General features: G+C 43.9%; 1 protein-coding gene across 5 annotated transcripts in view; it reads right to left on the reverse strand.

Moving 5' to 3' along the window:
* Nucleotides 1-5,014: 5,014 nt before the first annotated feature.
* The window catches only part of Lrch1 (leucine rich repeats and calponin homology domain containing 1), a 189,620-nt gene continuing 179,788 nt past the window's right edge, over nt 5,015-14,846 (reverse strand). For 3 of the 5 annotated variants that reach the window (XM_041666903.1, XM_041666887.1, XM_041666912.1), the window contains one exon: nt 5,015-6,056. In XM_041666903.1, coding sequence (XP_041522837.1) covers nt 5,946-6,056 — 111 coding nt within the window. In that variant the 3' untranslated portion in view covers nt 5,015-5,945. Of the gene's footprint in view, nt 6,057-11,972; nt 13,813-14,846 lie in introns of those variants that run through there. The other 2 variants (XM_041666895.1, XM_041666877.1) reach the window with 1 other exon arrangement.

Consider the following 14,846-nt stretch of genomic DNA (forward strand, 5'->3'; position numbering starts at 1 on the left):
ACCAGCTGCCCAGACTGCCCCCGTGGGCTGGGCCCTCAGCCATATCAGTTGTCATCAAGAAATTGCCCCACATACTTGCCCATAGCACAGGCTAAGAAAGATTCAATTCTGTAGCTATGAATACTACCCCACGTCCTTTTTCATAGGAGTTTTAGGATTTGTATTTTTCAATTTTGTGTGTTTATGGATGTATGTGTGTGCGCATGCATGTAAATACTCAAAGACCACCTCAGGCATGATCTCAGGAGTGCCGCCCATCTCCTAGAAATTGTTAACATTTATGCTTTGCACATGTCCTGCCAATCACTGGCTTAATGTAATTGCAACAAAGGTAAACGCCAGTTACAGCCCAAGTGGCCCCTATAGATGTACAGGTAGCCAGGACATCTGAACTCAAACATTTTGTAAGGTAATCCTAACCTGCAAGGACAGTTTCTTATTGATGCCTAATACCTAAATGTAAAAGGAATTTCTACTACCCCAACACACACACCCTAATACCTAAACGCAAAAGGAATTTCTACTAACCCTAATACACACAAACACACACACACACACACATTCTCTAAAGAATACATCTAAATCTTGCAATACTAAGTTAGCATGTTCTAGAAGTCATGCGACAGAATTAGGTTAAAAAGCATTATGTTGGATGAAAACTCACCTCCTCTAAGAAGCAACAGCTGACAGATTGTATCTTTTAGTTAGAAGAGAGAGGCTTTCAACTGTGAAACCTCAACAAGTTATGTCTGCTTAAAGAAGACCTGGACAGTGATAACGCCAGATGACATTCCAAAGCAAATGGGAGAACTCTCACAGGTTCCCACCTCTAGATGAAGAACTACAAGCAAGAGGGAGAAAGTCTTCCCCAAGCAGTCATTGCTATAAAAAATACACATTCATGCAAGCAACACAATATGAACTCAGCAGGCGCTATTTATATATTCAGATATCCAACTATATGTGATAATAATAAAAAGAGGCCACGAATTTGAGAAGGAGAGGGACAAGGATGATGGAACATCTAGATGCCAGACTTAAGTGCAGGCTTGTCATTGCAGCTACCAGCATCTGAGGAGACAGACTGTCACTGACTAGAGAGTTAAGGTGTGCTTGAGCACCTTAGCAAGACTCTGTCTCAGAAAGAAAAGAAGAAAAAAGATTTAAAAAAAAAAAAACTGGTGCTGAAGAGGCAGCTTAGTGGTAAAATGCCACCTACATGCATGAGACCCTACAGTGAACCTCCAGACCATAAAAATAAAAAGGCAAGCCACAAAGGATGTGTTTGCAATAGGTTTGTCTGACAAAGCCTATGTAGGGTACCATACTCACACAAGTTTATTATAACGGGCCAAAAATGTGAATGGCTCCATCACAAGTGTGCTTCATTAAGCAGGAAATGGACAAACTACAATGAAATGCTACTGCACACCCTCCTGAATGGCTGTAGTGAAGACAACAAACTCTTGTTGACAAGGCTACTGTAGTGAAGACAACAAACTCTTGTTGACAAGGCTACTGTGACATGCACTGTTACTGCTGAGGGGTGCAGGTTGGTGTCACTAAGTCTGAACATAATATCCATGCCCCCATGTAACAATTCCACTCCAAGATATGAACACACAATCAAATGAAAATGGTCGCAGCAACACCAATCGCAGTAGCCCAAATCTGGAGATGAGCTGGATGTCCATCTGCACTAGGATGAATAGAATTGAACATGTGACGAGATACTCTAATAAAAATGAACACATCACAAGCAGATTTGGCCACACACGAGTCAAAGTATTGAGGCGATATTACATATGAACTTGTGACTATTTTACATAAGGTTTCAGACCTGGCCACATTCACCTATGGTAGAAACTGGGACAATGGAAAGGCACAGCAAAGAGGGAACTGGAGCATAGTGTAACGGGATGGTTCACTTTGAAAAGTTACTAGGACATACACAAAATTCTTCCACTTTACCCACACATGCTATTCTTCAAGAAAGCTTACCATTAAGAGTACTCTGAGTACTCCATCTATGAAGACCAGACATACACTCACAAATCCTGATGCCGACACAGGACATTTATCCTGGGTAAAATCTCCAGAGGCGGCAGCAGCTGTTGATTCAATGATGTGTCTCCAAACCCTCAGAGGAGGTGACATGTCACGCTGGGAGTACACCCTGAGTGGCATACTGGTTTTGAAGACACAAATGAGTTTAGATAAATTTTTTTCCCCTGTGAAATTTTATAGTGGAATAATAAACATGTCCAAACTATGTATCTAAGGTATTTTTGGTTTATTTTTTATGTATGTGCATGAGTGCCTTGCCTGCATGTATGTATATACACCACATGGGCTCCTGGGGCCTGTGGAGGTCAGAAGAGGACATTGGATCCCCTGCAACCAGGGCTGGGAGAGTTTTGAGTCACCCATGCAGCTGCTGAAGGGACTGAACTGAAGCCACCTCTTCAGCAAGAGCAAGGTTCTTGACTGCTGAGCTGCCCCTCCAGCCCCTACGATAGCTTGACGTGTGTATGCAATAAGCTGTAAAAGTGGGAAGGATTTTTTTTTATTTATTTTGGTGGTTGGGGGTGAATGCACATGCCACAGCCCATGTACGGGGAGTAAAAAGACAGCTTTTGGGAATCAGTTCTCTCTCATGTGTAGGTTCCAGGAATTAAATTCAGGTTTCACAAAACAACAACGACAAAAAACCAAGACTAAGCCACATCCCTGACCCTGGACAAGATTCTATAGTCTAGACATATATCAACTAGCAAAGGATGTTCTGAATATTAGCATCAGGGAGTGCAGATGGCTTCCTGCTCAAGGCAATCTTATACTTAGGTCTACTGGGGATATACCGTGTGGAACAGACTATGTTGTCTGTAGAACCTCTCAAACCAAAACTACCTCACTAAACGCAAAATGCCAGGGCTTTTGTATTTGTGATTGTTTGAGCTTTCCTTTTAAAGACTAGCTTCCAAGTCATCAGAAGAATTGGGGCTTTGGGTGAAGAGGAAGTATTGCCCATGCTCCAGTGATAAGAAGAAACCAGCAGAGGTGCGGGGAAACAGAGCACGCGGCAATAGAGGCAGCAGCCTGGGTTCCACTAACACCAGCAGCACAGACACTGAGATCGACAATTAATGAATGATTTTCATAATTCGGGTCAAGAAACCAAGACATCTTCGAGATGTCTTGATCTGAGGGAAGCCCCACTCTCACGCTCATTGTGCCCCCCACCTTATCATAATAAGTTTGCCTTTGGTTTTTGTATAACAAGTAAATTTTAGCTTGGGGGGAAAAGCATATTAACCTGCAGGGAGGGTATATATGTATTCTTCTCCCCACGTGCCCTTTTATCTATTCTCAACCTAGCAGCTGTTCAAAGACCTTCTAGAACTACAGACAGTACTGAACCTTATTTTTTCATATTTATAATAAATTTAAACTACACATCAATTTAGTAAGATTCTAACTATTAAAATAGAAGTTACAAGAGAAATTATATATATATATATATAGTTAGATTCATGTATATTCACAATATATGATTGCTATGATCTATTTGAGCAATGGTACCCTATGTTTGTGTGTGTATGTGTGTGTGTGTGGTCAACATTAGCATCAGACTGATAAGTCAACCCAAAGGTGGTTGGTACAAGTTCAACATTTTAATGGCTGTTAAATAATAAAAAGGTTTGCACTATATACATTCTGTCTACTTATCATACTGTCGGCCAGCCATGCACGTTTCATTGCACATATAAACAGTGTACAGGATCTTGAAGACATCTTATCCATACAAGAACTGCATTAAAAAAAAACATTTTACAAAATATTTGAAGCCATTTGTATGATACAGCCAATTCCAAGAAAATAGTGGAAATTAATATCAAAAGAAACGTTTTAATTAAAAAAATATCCCAAAGTCATGGTTATTGAGCTTCGTGTCATCAAAGATACATGTAAAAATATATTTCAGGACCCCCTGCTGCAAAGCCACGAAGACGCAGCATTCCAAATCCTCGTGTAGCTAAGCTCTGAATGCTGCTCCGGTCGAACACACTGTTAAAAACCCTCTCATCTTTACATTGCTACGCCATCTGACAAAACAGGTATTTGTGCAGTAAAATATTAAAATAGATTTATGTTAAAGTGCACAGTACATTTGATAGGAAGTAATTTCCTAGCTGCCGGTCGGAACCCCGTGTTCAGAAACCCCACCAACCATGTCCTGGTGGAGGGTCTGTCTCTGTTGAACCCACTCCTTCCTCCTGAAGTCTTTTTGTACCTACCGTGACTGTCACCCCCGTAGCTACTGTGGCTAATGGCTTCGTACAGAGGTGAAAGTGCAGTCAGCATTCGCGGGCTTTGGACAGACGAATGGCTAGGGTATCCATCCATACCTACAGCGTGAGTGTGCATGGGTGTGACTGCCCGGTATAGTCCTACGAAGCCTTCAAGGAAGCTCTCGCACCCGCAGGATGGGTCGGGCTCCTCTCCTCGGCTGGCTCCTCTCTAGTCCTAATGTTCTTGTCTTTGCTCCCCACTGGCTGCTCACACACTCTACCTACTTGCCCTTTACCCACACTGCATGGCTGTGCATGTAGCTGCCTACCAGAGGCGCCACGACCCACCTCACTTCCCAAGTTTCCTACCAGACACCATGAAGCTTCCATGTCTGATCTCTTTAAAAAAAAACACCAGCTCCATTACAATAAAAATGAGCTCATAGACATTTCGGGAGCTCACACTTTTTGAATGCCGGCAGTTTTAAGAAGTGCTGGTTTCCTGACTCCAACTCTTAAGACCCTATAGTTAGACCTTCCATCATCTCCAGTTCCTCATCCATTTCCTCAATGTCTACCTTTGGTGCTAGATGCTACTCAATTACCCAAAATACAGTGCAAAATGATACCTCAAGACATATGCTGGACACGTCCCACTTCTCTGTGTTAAAATGTGAATGTTTTGTGCATAGCAAAAGAAACATGAATCAAAAAATAACCTGTTCACATTTCATCTTCAAGTTTAATATGTCTTTTTTTTTTCCACATAGCTATTTACAAATTACTCTGGGGTGCGCTGGCGATTTCAGACAGTTCACTCTAAGAGGGGCCAAGAGGGCTGCTGGAATGTAGGAAACTGGATGGAATGCAGAAATATAAATAAGATTGATGTTCCACAAATCAAAAGGTGTATGTCACCTCCCCAGAATACAGCTCTCTGTCACAGAAGCACGTGTTTCTTACTTAATTTCCCTTTTCGGAATCATATACACCAGGAAATAGGAACACTGAGACCTGGAACTCCTACGTGCCAAAGAGGCTCGGAAATAACTCAGTATTTATAATATTAAAATAAATTGTTTAACCACAAAAAAGCAGTAATAAAATAGTCTCCTAATTTACAATTTGCATCCAAAGGATGAATAACGACTCACTAATAAATAATATTTATATAAATATTTTGTGTGTTGAAAATAGTTTCTCAAAAAAGGCAATGGTCTCAAGAAACATCTTGAAGAAATTTGGTGGCAGAAGAACCTGGTTGCATCCCCTTCCCCGCCCCCCACCACTGATTCTGCAAGGAGTTTGGTTTTGCTACAACAGACACGACTCACTGTGAAACGGGTTGTGCTTGGCATTTGGTTATGGCGGCTGGTAAGTGCGGAAGGGATGGAGGAGGTTGGAAAGGCAATGGTGTGCTACTCCGATCTCTGCCAGCTCCCTCACTGGCTGTCAGACAACACCTGTCCAACCTGAACCCTGGAGACCAACTCTAAAAGGACCCGAATCCTCCCTTCGGCTGAAGTTTTGCCAACGTAGCTGGTCAGGGAACTGGCAGGTGGCGAGTGGGGGAGCAGTACAGGGGCCAGGAGCAGAGCCTGGGGTCCCTGCTCTGGGTAGAGTCTGAGCCCACCCAGCAGAGGGGGCTGGGCCTCATGTGAACAGAGTTTTTGTGACAGTGACGTCCAACAGTGCTTGAACAGTCATGCCCACTTTGACCAGACCTTTCTCTTCAAGGATGTGATGAGGCAGACAGAGCTTTTCCTGAAAGGAAGAACAAAACACCAGAGTTCAGTAGACGGGCCAAGGACGGTGAACTATTGCTACAGCATGGGAGTTGGGTCACCCAATGGCTATGCCACTTGCTTTTCTCAGTCTGTGCTCCCTCCCCTGGGGGCCAAGCCATTGTCGATTCCTTTTCTGAGCTTGCAGGGAGAATGAGTTCTCATATGTGAAGGTTGTTTCAGAAAGGTTCTTAATCACACCCAGCTCTGAACTAGATCTAAACAAGTAGGAAATTTTTCACTATATAACTGAGTGATACGGAGTTAAAATAAAACAAACTAACTAACAAAAAACCCATACACTGAGAATATCATAGCTTTTAGCCTGGGCAAGAAATATCGCAAATAACGCATGTTTAAAGGAAATCTCTTACTCATTTACACAGACTACAGAAGGTTATAACGACCACCAACCTTGATCTAATTCACTTTATTTTTTGTCATTTCTAGAGTGTGTACATGCTAGGTGACCCTTCTGTGGTTTAGGCACAGTTTGTATATACGAAATCTTTTGTAAGGTCTTTTTTGAATGGCAATTTTTATTCTCTGTGCATGAGTGTTTTGGTTGCACGTATGTATGTGCATCACATGCATGCCTGGTGCCTGCAAGTCAGAAGAGGCAGTGGATTCCCCAGAACTGAAGATACAGATAGTTGTGACCTGCCATGTGGCGGCCGGGACCCAAATCCAAGTCCTCCACAAGAGCAGGAAGTGCTCTTAACCACCGATCCATTGCTCTAGCTCCCCCAATGTTTTGCTTTTTAATTTCCAATCTTGTGCGTGCCTATGTGTCAGTGTGTGAGCCTCTGAATGCAGCTGTCCACAGAGGCGGGAAGGGAGCTGGAGTGACAGCCCTGATGCGGTGATGGGACCAGACTTGGGTCCTCTGCTCGAGCGCCTCCTGCTCTAACTACCGAGCCATCTCTCCAGCCTCTACAGACGGCATGGAACACAGCTCCCAATGACCTTGCCTTCAAAGGTCTTTTCTTTAAACTGGCAAAGACACACAGAGCATACGACTTCCTCACGTTCTGCCTTCGCTTGTGGGAGATGTCTGAGGCACAGTCCTCAAGGAGAGCGACCTGGAGCCCCGCCTGGTGTACCACCTTTCACACGCTACCATGAAAAGACATTTGCATCTTTGTCACGTGGCCCTGTCCCATTACCTAAGTAAGAGAGGCTTGGACTCCGGGCCTTAGGAAATGTGGCAACGTAAGAACAATTTTACCATTGCCTTCGTGGATGACCTCTGTGACATGTTAGGCAAGCAGGTGAGTTCACTCTGCTAGTCAATCTCACGGACAAATGTCAGGGTCAGAAAGGATGGACACCATGTATGACTGACACTCAGAGGGAGTCATGACCCCGGTTAGGAGGAATGGTGACTCAGGGGGCATCTATACCTAGATGACAGTACCCATCCTTTTCTGACACTCTCTGTACAGGCCAGGAAATCTGTAGGCTCTGTTGTTCCTCTGCCGCAGCTGGTTAAAGGGTCAAGGTATATCCTCCTCATTCCTCTTAACTTCCCCAGCACCTAAGCTCACCTCTAACCCACTAGGAAACTATACACTTAATAAAGTTAAGCTTCTGGTGTCAGGCATTATTTTGGGAGGGAGGGAGGGAGGGATTGAGGGAGGGAGGGAAAGAGGGAGAGAGAGAGAGAGAGAGAGAGAGAAAGAGAGGGGGGTGGTCAACACTTCATACCATATGCTAAAATCAATTAAAAGTTATTAGAGTTAAATGCTAAAAAACTCTAAATGCCTTTGATTAAAAGGAAACACAGATTTATGTATTTATTAATTTTGTGTGTGTCTGTCTGCATGGATTTGTATGAACCACATGCCCATACACACAGATAGATGCCAGGAAATCTACTTGGAGTCCCTGGAATTAGAGTTACAAGGGAATGTGAGCCAACCCATGTCCACAAAAGCAGTCTTACCCAGTCAGGGGAAGACTCTAGGCCTAATAAAGACATATTTACAAAGTACAAAGGAAAGATCAAGACATTGAAAACTTAAAAATGTGAGGTTTCCATTTGAAAAGTGAAAAAAAAACCCTACTTAATGAAAATATAAGCAAACAAAAAAGCCCGTAAAAAAGTATGTATTTGCATCAGATTACAAAGGGCTTTGCAACACGGAGAGATCAGTAGGTGAATACAAAGGCAGTAGGCGTGTTTGTAATCTAGAACCCAGGAGGTGGAGTCAGGAAGATCAGAAGTTTAAAGCCTGCCTCTGCTACCAGAAACTCCCTCAATAGGTAGGTAAAACTTCCTGATAGCTTTGCCTACAACAGTGTAAAGACATCTGATTCCCAAACTAACCTACCTACATCATGGCTTGGTCCAGCATCTACCACACACATGCTCAGAATACTTGCATTAGCTTACCATTGGGTAAAACCACCAAACCCAAATTTTATTCTATACCTATATAGAATATGTATTCTACATAGTGAATAGCTCATGTAGTTTGAGTCCTACACTGAAAGCGAAAATGATATCATTTTTCAGAATGGCACCATCTTAGGTGTAGAAAACCCTAACTGAGTATCATTAAGTCAGGGACCGCCTATGAACACAAACAGAAACATAAGCCTCATACCCTTCCTTCCTCCTCTCATTCAGGCCCACCCAGAGGTAGCCTCAGATCAAGTGAATAGCTTGGAGTCATCTAAGAAAACTAGGCTAGAAGGGCCAGAAACCATATAAAGATACAGCAGCCCTGGGTACTCCACCACAAGAACTGGAGTGAACACGGGATTTAACTCTAGGGGCCGTCTGGAAAGATGAACACAGAGATTCCTCAGAAATGGGGAGCAGGGTCACCCAACTTGTGGAGAAAGGTCATTTTCTACCACAGCAGTTGTGTCCCTGCTCCTCCCCAAAGCGGGCTCAGAGGATGGAACGGGATTGGAACTGCTGTGGATTTACACTGGGACCTGGGACGACGGGGACGATCAAGGGCTTCTAAGAGCCAGGCAGGTCAGGCGCCACCTCCGCAGACCACAGCAGGAAAGGACTTACAGCAGAAAGCACTGTGCGTGGTAACTGACTTTACACGAACTAAAACTGCCCTGCCGCGGGATGGCCGAGGACTTGTTGAAAATGTGACGGAGGATGCCTAGTCTATCCGTGGGCAGCCTGTGCTGTTATTTTTTTTTTTTTTAAGCGGGGTGAAATCACAAATATGACCCAGCTTAACCCTAAAACACTCGGCTGCTTTTTGGAGCAGGTGCTTCGCGTTACTGCCCCCGGGGTGGAAATGATTAGGCCACTGGGCCTCAACCTTCCTAACACTGCGACCCTTTAATACAGTCCCTTATGTTGTAATGACCCCCCATCCATAAAATCATTTTTGTTGCTACTTTGTAATTAATTGTGTCACTGTTGTAAATTGTAATGTAAATTATTTTAGAGATACAAGTTTGCCGAGGGGGTCCTGACCCACAGGTTGAGAACCACTGGATTAGGCTCTCTCCTTCACACTTTCCTGAGCCACAGCAAACAGGATCAGCAAAGGCAGGCGAGCCATTGAGAAACAATGCTAACTGGGGAGTAAGGCTAACTGGGGAGCTGCCGGTGCTGGCTCTTCTCTCCCTGCCATGTTCTTATGATGACTGCAGACAGCCAAGCCTACCCCGAGGCCAGCCACTGGTCTAAAATGAAGCCCTCCACACCAGCTTACTTCCCTTGGTTCCACCTGTTTCTTTAAAGGAAACATTCTGGGACTGAATTGTGTGAAGCTTAAAGTGTGTGTTATTTTAACGCACAAGAGTGCAAAGGTCAAGTCCTGCCCCCAGGGTCAATCCCTCCCTACTTCTCCCTTTATTCCTCGTGGTGTGGTGTAGCCAGGCTATTCGCTGGTCCTTCTCACCCCATGTTATCCACAAACATCCATCCTTCCACTGCCTTCCCTCTCAGACCCAGCTTACACACCTTTCTAATCTTTAGTGGATATTTGCTGTTTCAGGGGATCTGCATGACGCCCCTTCTTGAGTGTCAGGCCATCTTTCCATGTGTTTCACAGATCCTGTCATTAGCCACCACCCCCCGCCCCCCAGGTCCTTCTCACTGAATCTCTCTTCGTTTTCTAAGAAGCCATTTGATCAGGGGGTCCACAAACCAGGGCCTGCAAGTTAATCCAATTCCTGATCTATTTTTGTGAATAGAGTTTTATTGGCACACAGAACTGCGCATCAGCTCATGTGCCAGTACTGATGCTTCAATGACAAGCTGGGCAGTTGCAACAGAGACCATCAGTCTAAAAAAAAAAAAAAAACCCATAAAATTTCTGTCCTGCCCCCCAAATGCTGGAACCTGGTATGGACTACAGACTTTCTGAAGACAGGGACATAGATCTTGGTCACTATTTTACCTGCAGAGTTTCCCAGAGGGGCCAGGGCACAATGCACACTCAATACACAAGGAGTAATCGAATGAACCACGAATGAACACCACTGCAGGGAAAGTCAAGTAAAACACACGCAGTCCACCAACCTAAAGAGCTGTTTGTTGAAAGGGAATTCTGAAGTCTCAAACCTCGCCTTTAAATACTCTGAAAGAAAATTAAAGTATTTTTCAGGAGATGGGACACAGTTTGGACAAAGAAAACGCACTCAGCATAAGCAAGACCCTAGGTGTGCTTCTCAGCACCTGGACATTTTAGCTAACCTGTAACCACTCTGTCATACTCAGGCTCCTGAAATTTTAACTCAGATTGGTACTTGTGTGAATTTTGGAGACAATGCATGCACTAAATATTGTTATTATTATTATTATTATTATTATTATTATTATTATTATTACAAACGAATGCATTGTGCTATCAAGTGACTTATTTAACCACTCTCACCGATAAAGCCCAACTCAGCTGCCCTGCTTTGGGATTTAACAAGGCCCCTTTTCTGAAGTGTTAAGGACACTGAAGTAACCTGGACCTGAAGTCCAGAAGGAGCCATTAGATATGGGCTGTCATTATGTTTGGAAATCCTTACACCAAGGGGAACATTTTCAACCAATAGCAGTGAGGAAAGAAAAATAGATGTCATGAAGGGCTACTGCAAAATGAAAATGGGAAGAGTTGTTTCTCTTTATCATTTATATTATCTTTATAGGAGGGAATATTTAAAACATCCTTTCTTATGAGAAGATGGGGATTTGGTGTGCCTCACAGATCACACTGCTGGATCCGTGCCCGCCTCTCAGGCTCAAGGCAGATCAGTCAGGGGTCCCCAGATGAGATGCAAAGGCAGGTGTCACTTAAGCACATGAGCTGGTGTCTGGGACCTTGGAGAAGTGTCACAGAGAGGCTTCGCGTTCCAAGCAGAAATTAATGCCTGGGCTCATAATAAACAAAATGACTCGCTCCCAGTTTTGCCTGAAGGGCTGAACTAATTACGTTCTGTTGAGTGACCATACTTTATAATGAAGAAATATCACACAGCCAGTGTCAAGGGGAGCGACACATTAGGGTGCAAATTAATGACATGAAAAATGAAGTGTGGCCAAAGGATCCTCGGGGTGCCCGGGGAGAGATACACAGTTAATGCTGAAGTTCAAATCTCAGCTCATGAAATTGCGCTACTCACTCAATTTTTATTGAAAGTATTTTTTTTTCCTTGAACCAGCAACCCAGTATGTTTTCTCTTTTCCCCTTCCACCCACCATAAAGAAAGCGAGGAGAAAGAAATCCAAACAAACGGTGGTGGTCACTGAAAGTCAGCCCCCATGCATGGCAGAGCTGCGTGGGAATGCCAAGAGACACTCTGGGGACCCAGGAACAAATGCATCAACGGGCCAAGAAGAAACTTGAATTAATCACCCAAATTGTGTTTATTAAGCAACTTATGGCTCAGGTTGCTCATCAGACACTGTACAAAGGGATTTTATTGTTACAGATTGAAAGTACAAGATAGCACCAAAGGCAATTCAGTACATCTGTGGTTATTTAGACACAACTCAATGTCCAACAGCTTCCAAGTACCCTGTATTCCCCAGTCAACACAAAGAAGGGAGGAAAAGGCTCGGACAGTCTAACATCGTACCATGTAAAGAATGCTTCCTGTTTAAAAATAATTCTGATCTGATTTAGCAGCAAGGAACCATTATAAATATATCCTTTCAAGTATGGAGGTTTTTTCAGAATCTCCTCTTCCCTGGACTCATGAATTGGCTCAGAAAAATAAGATACTATCCTTAGCAGCTGTATCTGAGGAATGTCTGCATCCAGCAAACTTGAAATTTACCTTGAGGACAATAACTCTACCATCTTCCCCACCCAAGAAGCAGCATTTGGCAAGAAGGTATAAAACAAAGCAGGTGATAGTGGCTGGAGCTTGCAGCAGGACTTCTCATATTGTAAAGAGGCATCCCAGAACTCAGCAAAATCTGGGTCTACATTAGAGTCTAACATTTTTCCCCTTTAATGAGAAGCTCATTGTTTTGCTCCAAAAGTGAGTGTTGATAAGCAAGCCTTTAAAATCTGACTTAAAAACTAAACAGTTGGCCAGTTAACACGTCTGGAAATCAAAGGACAAGTGGACAAAGTAAATGTAGAAAACAAGGTTCATCTAAAGTAAGAGCAATCTTATCAGTAGCTGCTGCTATAGTAACTCGAGGCCCCGGTACCAAGAATGTTCCAAGACCCATAGATTTATTTGAGACAGAATAGTCAAATCCATCACATTCTGGATCTGCAGTCATGTGACATATCATGAAAGTAAAATGACCTAATACATTATGCAAAAATAGAAATCCCTTCTAGAAAACACTTTTCTCAGACTCTCTGAACAACCCTAACGAAAAGGAAAAGCAGTGTAAGCAGATCCACCAGGTGGCGCTCTACCAGGAAGGCACTTCCCCAGAACATGCCTGCATAGGGCAGAGAAGGCATGCTGCGGTGGACATGGGCGGCAACCCTTCTGGGTGCCCTTCACAATTCTCTTGCAGCAAACAGGAAGGACTCCAACTAACCAGCCGGCATAGCTGCCATTCTCCAGATAAGACTTCTCAACTTGGTCAGCAATGGCATCGTTAGAGACTTTTATGAATCATACAGGGCCAAAATGCTGACTTCTTGTCTCTGCAAGGCAACCCCTCTACAACTCAATTCCCAGTCCTGACTTCGAACTAGCATTAAGTCTCAAGATTCCCATAAGCTAAATCCAGCCTGTTCTGTCTTGGCTCCCCTTATCCATTACCCAGAGCAGCAAAGGCTCATGGGAGAGAGCAGGGCCCACAGCAGCATTGGCGCCCTCACTGTGTGCATGAAGAAACATGAGGTATGGATTGACAGGCTTTGCTGTCACTGTTAAGGGAAAGAAACTACCCAAGGGGAACTGCATTCTATAAAGTTTGTGCTTCTGGAAAAAATCTGGTTCATAAATGTTCATAAACTTCAAAACTCAATAGCTTACTGAAGAGCTGACAGGGATGGGAGTTTGCAAGGCAAAGGCTCCAATGGAGGAAGGAGCTGGGATGGACCAGGGTGCCAGAGCCGAGCATTTGGATGCGCGTGCAGGGGTTACGCGGACAGAGCGTTCCAGCGGTAAGTGATATAGACCAGTACTATAAAGAGAACAGGGACAAGACAGAAGCCTATAAGGTCCCTGGCGCGGAGGGTAGAAGTTGGTTGTGGGGGTTTCTCCCCGAGTGCCAGCAGAGCGTCAACAGTCTTTCGAATGTGACGAAAATCCAACTGCAGGATGTCATACGGAGAGCAGAGGTCAGCCTAGTCCAAGGGCAGCCATTAGAACAGAAAGAGACAGTGCATACGATTAACAACACACAGAAGAACAACCGGAAAGAAGCACACATTTATGCCTACTAGCAAATAGCAGGAGTCAAACCGTATTTCAGGTGTGACGATCCATGACAAAAGTAGAACCTCCCAGGGTCGCCTACGTAAACTGGACAAGAACCCCTAGCCCCAGTCACCTCTGCACGCTGTGTGACGTACACTCCATCCTGGGACCAGTGAAATGGTTCTGTGCTCATCAGTGGCACGAGAGCATGAGCTGCCTATTCGGGACATCGAGGGCTTAAACTTTACTAAAGAAAAATACAAATCTTAAAACTGAATCTTCAATCTTTTGTTTCAGGGGGGAGGGTGGAGTCAGGGTCTCATAATATAGCTCAGGGCAGCCTCAAACCCAAGAGCCCCAGACTTGGCCTCCCAGGCATGGGGGTGACAGAACAGAATAGGCTAAAGAGGACCTCTGAGATACGCAGTGGGATAGCTAGCACGTGACAGGTTATTATCTAAATCCTTTTACTGTTACGCAAGTATGGCAAAATGCTTCAGTCTCTGTGTTTTATAGCCATGCAGCCTGTGTGTAATAATTCGGTGTTCGGACTTCTGAACAGCCCTCCTGGCCCACCACTGTCAGAACGAAATATTCTTACACAATGAATTTCTGAACCAGGAGAGTTTGGGTTTTTCTGTTGCTAGGGTCCCACTGTGTAATTTTGGTTGGCCTAGAACTTGTTGTATAGACCACACTGGTCTTGAACTCATAAGAGATCCACCTGCCTCTGCCTTGGGGGCTAGGATTAAAGGTATGTGCCACCACAGCAGTCCTGAAACATGATTTTAAGCCATCCATGCAGCTCAATATTAACAATAATTATAACTTGTTGACCAGTAAGAAAAAAAATGTTTTGCTTTCAACTTTAACAAAGATTGACGATATTTGTGACTTTTCACAGATACAGTTTCCAAGTGAGCAAAGCATCTAAAATACCTATTACATGTATGTTTGTATA

This window comes from Microtus oregoni, unplaced genomic scaffold, assembly GCF_018167655.1.
Source record: "Microtus oregoni isolate MIOR12 unplaced genomic scaffold, Mior012 000001F_ref0000356, whole genome shotgun sequence".
In the NCBI taxonomy this organism is placed as follows: domain Eukaryota; kingdom Metazoa; phylum Chordata; class Mammalia; order Rodentia; family Cricetidae; genus Microtus; species Microtus oregoni.